This window comes from Brachyhypopomus gauderio, unplaced genomic scaffold (genome assembly GCF_052324685.1).
Source record: "Brachyhypopomus gauderio isolate BG-103 unplaced genomic scaffold, BGAUD_0.2 sc101, whole genome shotgun sequence".
NCBI lineage: Eukaryota > Metazoa > Chordata > Actinopteri > Gymnotiformes > Hypopomidae > Brachyhypopomus > Brachyhypopomus gauderio.
The window spans coordinates 227,186-234,249 of NW_027506922.1; the positions used below are offsets into that span (position 1 = coordinate 227,186).

Here is a 7,064-nt window from a genome sequence, read left to right on the forward strand (position 1 = left end):
CCCTTTTAGGGTTGCTCAAGCACCCCTAATGAGAGCTTTTACCCTAGAGCCATCACTGCACTAAATACATGTAAATAACTGCAAAAATGTAAATCCCCAAGCCATGTGAAATATAACCCATGTAAATAATTCCCACGTGCAATATGTGCAATATTTGTAATATGTGCAATACTTGTAACATACATTGTAATATAGCTTGTGCAATATTCAAAATATCACGCAAGCAATCTACGAACCATGTATATGTGGCACTACTTCAACTTATAGATTTATGTTGTGTGTGTATTTACTGTACTGGCAAACACCTTGGATGAGAATCAAATTTCATTGTAATGTAAATTATAATGACAATAAAGGCGATTCTGAAGTCTTTTTTAATCGACGTTTGTTTCTAATAAGCTGAATAAATGTTCAAACCATTGAAAATATATAAATAAATATAGAGATTTAACAAAACAACCCCCACTCCTTACTAATAAACATGTGCAGTATGTTTTAGAAATAGTGACGTGTTTGGCAGGTTGCTCCAACTTCACCATATACAATTCTGATGCCCTCTGCATCATCTTTTCCACTGAGAAAGTAATTATAAGCATCTAAATTGCAGTAAGCTTTCACTGCCTGTGTGAACACACTGTTTCAGCAACATAGTAATGATACACATCTGGGTTTGTCACTTCAGATAAACATTTGGAAACAGTGGGGAAAATGCCTTAAATTCTTCATGTCTGAGACTGTTTTGTTTTCTTTCATCTCTGTGATCTCCAATCACATTCTGTCTTTCCATTTAGTACAATCTTAATGATGCATAAGAACAATCAGACCATCTTGTTGATTCAAAAGCTTTATTAGCATTAGAACTTCACATTAAACATTAAATACATGAAATTACAACATCTTCAGGATCTTTTCTGTAGATTAAATATCTTTTAAAGACAACCAGATCATACAGAATTCAGAAACAATGACAAATACAGTTTGAGCTGAGCCACTACAACACTGCCAGCTAACACACTTCAGAAACCGGCCATCCATGAACCCACCTACACTCTCACAACACTCCCGTTAAATGCTTCAACACTAAAAGAAAACAAAACAGGTATTTCCCCGATATACCCTTCAATAACTAAGGGATCATTTAAACACAAGATCCTCTTTGACTGAGGAAAAAAGACAAATCAGGTAGGGGTTGTTTAAGTGCATTACTGCCAGTCAAATTACTGGAGCAATTTGATATTCAGTGCCTGTACTTTTGGTGAAAGCTTGGTTGAGTCCAGGTCCATCAGGATTTTCTGGTACACCTCGAATGTACGCATGCTTTTTGGATAACTCAAGTTGAGTGTGTAGATCAGCCCATAAAGCATCACACATGTATGGCTGACACTCTGCAGGTTATGGAGAACTTCCACACCTTCCAGCACAACACCAACATCAGCAAAGCGTCCATTACCATCAGGACCATGACCCTCTGCTCGGCAACATCTGCCTCAGCCTCTCTGGATTCAATGTCCTGGAACAGAAAGAACAGGATGATGAGCTGTGTGACCCTAACCTGGACCACCAAAATCTAAGCAGCTCATCCTTAGGCCAACTGAATGTTAATTTGAAGATATTTCTTTAAAGCAGTGGTGTGCACAGACATTTTGGGGGGCAAGTACTCGGGGGGGTTGAAGGGCACTGTTTAGCGCACGTGGTACACCTAATTATAAAAAAAATTACAAGCACATGTTGAATGAAATTTGACATTTTATTTGTAACATTCTCTAAACGTGAGTTTTCAACGGAGAAAAGTCACGCAGCCAACTGATAAAATTCATATCCAATATTAACTATATACAGTAATTTTTAAGTCCTTCAGTTAACTTCTGTTTACCCTCCACTGTCTGCAGGCCTTGTTGCATATATTTTGCAATTAGTAAATCAATATAGGCCTACAATTAAGACAGTAAAAAGACCAAAAAGAACAAGAAGGAGTTATAGGCTACTGAGTGTTGAAATTACATGAATGCAGATGGGCATTTTTCACAGGTAATGGGGAACTTCCAGTTTCTTCTTTCACAAATGAATGTGTTAATTTATGTTGTCTAACAAAACCTATACAACAGAAAATGTTCAGCTTAACACATAGATCTGCAAACTCTACCTTAAGTATTTGTATGTGGTCGTCCTCACGACCAGTCAGCTAAAAATGCTTAGTAGTTTGGTGCTGTATGAGACATTTTACTGCACAACAAAATGGTTTCACGTTGGTCTTAGAGGGCAAACGGTACGATTTGACTTGATGTGTATGTGACCTGGCTGGTGGGGACGGGAGAAGAAGTCTATCTGTGAGCGTGTGTGCTGTGCTGAAGACGCTTCCTTCCACTCACTGAACTGAAATGCTGCTGCAGCGCATCTGGTGTTAAAGGAAGAGAGAGGTCGGGTGTGTGCGAGGTGGTGGCTCATTTCAGGGCATTGTTTTTAGTCGCTCAGGTTTTCAAAAGATCATTTCAAACCGACCTCAGTAAAATGAAAACCGAAGTTTCTAAAGGGCACTTTCGTTGATAAAGGGCAGAGTTGCTGGTGCTTTAGCACCACCTGATATCTATGTGTGCACGCCACTGCTTTAAAGCACTGCATATATGTGTTCATGAGAATGAGATGGATGCATGTTCAAGGTAGCAATGACCTTAAGACCTTTGATCACCTCCTAAAAGCCTGGAAAAAAAGAAAAAGTCATAAGGATGCATTGTGTGTTTTTGTTAACATGAGATTATATACAGTCTTCTCTCAAATTGTGGACTTCTCAATCAAGATGACAACAACAATTAAAAACTCTGACAAATATTCTTTACAGTAGACTTGTTCTCACGTGTTTAAGGGTTGATCCACCACTGGGGGTAAGGCTTTGTGCTTCTTTAAGACAGAGGGATTTCTGGGGAGACTGCAGAGCCTGCTCTTTTCCTAATGAAGCCTTTGACCTGCTAAAGAAATGCAGTTAACTACACACCAACTAAAAATACATCTAACAATACAGAACCAGGAACCCTCCCACTGATTTTATTCAGATCAGCGATGTAAATACGTAGCTAGTAGCTGCTGTAAGAGCCAAATAAGAAACTGTTCATTGGTGCAGGGAAAACGGATTGAAGAAAAGGAGGCAAACCTTTCCAACCACCTCTCCCTCTCTTCTACAGTCTTCCTTCTCTACTCACCTCTTCTCTCTCCTAAGCTCTTGTAGGGGTAAGGTTTATTCTCCTTCTTACTCTCATCACTGGAATAATAGACTTGATGCACAGGCTCCACTACATCCTGACAGGAAGACCTTCATTTCCTGCGTATACTATAAGTTTAAGTGATTAATCAGGTGTGCAGTACTACTCTTGAATATTTTGCACTTTTCTGCCAAGGTGACAATAAATAATCTGACAATTATCATATGAAGGAGTAGTGTTGTTCTCACATGTTTGAGTTGAGCCTGGGCACCTGATAAATCACTTAAAACAGTAGTATGGTAGAGGAAATAAAGATGCAGTCTTCCAGTCAGGAAGTGGTAGAGTGTGTGCATCATACCCGTTATGTCTAAAGCTGACTCACATTGTGTTTTGTCCAGTTTTTGCAAATTGGTCACAAAACTTTACCTTGTGACGTAATAAACAAGAGAGGTGCTGAGCAGCATTGAAAAGCTGAAATGATTCAACTTTTCAGCACCCGTAAAGAAGTGAGCTGTCTTGTATTGGCCTAAGAGAGGACAGTATGAGTGAGAGGAAGGTTGGAGGGAGGATGATAAAGAAGAGAAAGAACCAACCTTTCCCTAACCTTCCCATGTCTCTCCCTTTACTCCTCGACTGTTGGAAACACCCCCTTCTAGTCAATATTCAGCCCCAAGAGCAAAAATAATTCATGCTTCCAACTACACTGCTTTATGACTTACCTCTTGACATCTGGCTTTGGCTTTTCTGACTGCCTCAGATCCTCAGCTGCCTTTTCACAGAGAAAAACACTAATTATCCCATTGTTTCTCTCCATGAACAGCAATGCTAAACATACTACAAGGAAGACAGGAATGACACATTTGTAAATTACATTGTAGAATTGAAATAAATTGAGAATAACCCATTACGACCAAATTTGTCACCTTTTTAAATTCCCATGCAAAATTGTGTGAAGGTACACTGGTGGGAGAGGAGTGAGTATGAGAGAAAGAAAGATACAGAGAAGACAGTAGGGGACAACAGTGAAAAGAGCAGGATGGAGAGAAAAAGAGACTGAGAGGAGAGTAGATGAAGACAAAGTATGAGAGGGAGACGGTGTGAAATGGACAACTGCTAATCAGGCTTGTATTGGTTATAGTTTCAGTTAACATGTCCACGTACTTGCCATATGTTCAAAGAAGACAAGAAGGCTTCCTTCTGTGTGATGTTCTCAAGGTGCTGGAGTTCATAAGCTGATCAGAACCAAGAGCAGCTGAATCCAGCTGATCAGAACCAAGAATCAAAATGACTTGACATTATTTGAAAGGCATTTCTTACTTAACACTTCCAAATCATGCTGCTGGGTCATAAGAAATATGAAGTGCCTGTGTCCTCACCTTGTTGTTTTGGTGAGAATTGTCATCCTTTGCATAGTAAAGGCGTTTAGGTTTGGGTGCCCCAACCCGGCCCACTTTATCCTCAGGTTCCTCTGGACCAAGTGGATTTACTTCCTACAAAGCGACAGCACTACCACCACTTTACTTTTGGGAATTTCTCATTCTAAACAAACAACCCATTGGACTTAATGATAAACTACTGGTGGTCAAGGTCAATGTGTTCTCATGTCTATCCCATTCTCATGAACGGCACGTTACCCGGCACATCTGGATGGAAATTACATCTGGCACAAAAGACAGTAGGCTGACATACCACGTATTCTTTAACCAGTGTGCCCAGGTCTTCATTGAGGCAGATGCTCAGACAACTCAGCACACAATCACGCCTCACATTGATGTCTTCATTCTGGGAAAACAAACAAACACATATGATTCATGCTTGTTAGTGTCAGAGACTAAAACACAGGTGCTGAGGCTAACAAAGTCAGTTACATTTCCCTAGTGGACCACCCCATCTGTAAAACACTCCAACAAAGTTATTTGTACTCACGACTAAGCTTGTGAAGCACATTGACACCCCTCCCCCCTAAAAAAAAGACACTTTTATATTGCAGATTTGCACGAATCACAGAAATGCCATATTGTGCATTCACACCACAGAATTTTGTCAAAATGTAATGAGTTTGCACCTACCAAAAACACATTCAAGACATTTTAGAATTGATTAGATTATGTAGATAATAATTAATGTTAAGGCATAAATATAAAATATATGAGTTTTTAAATAAAATCAAATAGATGTAAATGCATAAAACTTACCTCTGCCATGAATCATTTCTGTGAGTGTAACAAACTAAAGACAAAAAACACTAAAAGGTCTGTTTGTGTAGTATTGCTTTTAATCTGTCAATAGAGCATTTACAGACTTTCAGAAGAGTCAAAAACACCACCATGATTTTCATGGAGTCCCAGTTAAAACATGTATGCCAGGGGTAATCAATTATATCTTTCTGCGGTCCAATTTTGGTCCGGGTCGGCGGTGTCGAACGTAAGTTGTTGAGCGCGGGGGGGGGGGGGGGGGGGGGGGGGTTGGCGAACGTAACACTCATCACGGAGTATTTTTCCAATAGCCCTGAAATAAATGCTCCGGTTTAAAATTTAGTCTCCCGTAAAAATAAAAAAATATTTTTGGAATTTGGGTCCGTATCCAGTTAATTGGGAATGTGATTGGGTCCGGACAGGACGGCGTTCAGGTCCGGATCCGGACCGCCATTTGGTGACCCCTGAGGTATGCACATTTCACATCAGCTTTAGTCACATATTAAAAACTAATTAAATTATTGAAACACATTGAAATTTCCGGACTAATATATTTACAGGAATCCAAAACACACAATAACTTGTATGTTCACTTTGTAAGCAAGTGTAGTCCATGCTTTCTGTAGGTCACGGAATAGAGGTGATGCTGAGATTTTAAGGAGGGTGTCATGTCTAGCCCCGCCTCCCTGTCAATCATGTATCACTTTTTAGTCCGTTCAGTCACGCCCCATGTTACTTCCCCTTCAGCTGTGTCTCATTTGTAATTTAGTTCTGGTATTTAATCGTTGGTGTTCAGTCTTTGTGGGTTATTGTAAGGTGATGGTGCATATTATAGTGAAACTTATTGTGAAAGTAAAAATTATGGTGACCGTTTGTGGTCTTGTGCAGTCTGTTGTGTTTTGGATGTCAGATTTTATTAATCTTTCTATATTTCTGTTTTGTTCATGGCTTCTCGTGTCTGTAGATGTCTGTGTGTGTAGTTTGTTAAGTTTTAGTGTTCTGTTATATGTCAGGTTGTTGGTCGAGTCTGTTGTCTTTATGTCTAATGATTAGTTGGTCATATGTGTGTTAGCCAGTTAGTTCCGTTAGCGTTATCATGCCTCATTGTGCTCGTGCTGTTCGTGTGTCTACTGTCAATTTGTGTGCAACCCCATATGTTCAAAGTAAAACCCGTTGGTTAAAAACCAAATTGTGTTTGCTTCCTGATTGCACAACACCTGCCACGTCACAGAATAATCCACCATTAAAGGACAGTGAGGGAGTCTTACGAGGTGAGGCATTATCAGGAAGAGGATTACGGTTATCTTCCAATGTGTATCTTGTCTGAGGACTTGATTAAACAGGTTAAGGATGGTGAACCGTTTGAGCTACCCTCCTCGATTTGTCCCTCCCATAACTTCAATGAGGAGGATAATTTGGAGGGGTTCGTTCTCCAGAGCAGACAATTTTTTTTTATTTGTCCTTGTCTCAGCCGAGAGAGGAAATGAACACCCTCGATGGGTTTTTAAACTTCTTAGAGCACGATTTGGCAAGAGTGGATCCACTGTTGTTGATTTTGAATTTGGTGTATTCTCTGTTCCCGAGGTTGTTCATTTTCCACCTAGAGAACACTAGAGAGGAAGTCTCAGCACAGGCACCAGTACCCTAGAAGGTTACCACAGCCCCAACTACTAAG

At 39.9% G+C, this 7,064-nt stretch overlaps 1 protein-coding gene across 7 annotated transcripts; it reads right to left on the bottom strand.

Annotated features, from left to right (window-relative positions):
* Positions 1-849: 849 nt before the first annotated feature.
* LOC143497170 (uncharacterized) lies at positions 850-5,479 on the bottom strand. Of its 7 annotated transcripts, none has more exons than XR_013125724.1 (6): positions 4,571-5,479; positions 4,356-4,456; positions 3,914-3,963; positions 3,195-3,720; positions 2,852-2,960; positions 850-1,510 (listed from the first exon to the last, which is right to left on the bottom strand). XR_013125724.1 is itself a non-coding variant. In XM_076992969.1 (6 exons), the coding sequence occupies exons 3-6, from the start codon at positions 4,360-4,362 to the stop codon at positions 1,364-1,366; spliced, it is 312 nt and encodes a 103-aa protein (XP_076849084.1). In that variant the 5' UTR covers positions 4,363-4,456; positions 4,571-4,684; positions 4,884-5,479; the 3' UTR covers positions 850-1,363. The 7 variants fall into 7 exon arrangements, 2 of the variants coding, with proteins under 2 accessions (XP_076849084.1, XP_076849082.1); XR_013125722.1 differs by having other exon boundaries at positions 2,852-2,963; XM_076992969.1 differs by lacking the exon at positions 3,195-3,720 and having other exon boundaries at positions 2,852-2,963; positions 3,914-3,959; positions 4,571-4,684; positions 4,884-5,479.
* Between the last annotated feature and the right edge of the window lie 1,585 nt (positions 5,480-7,064).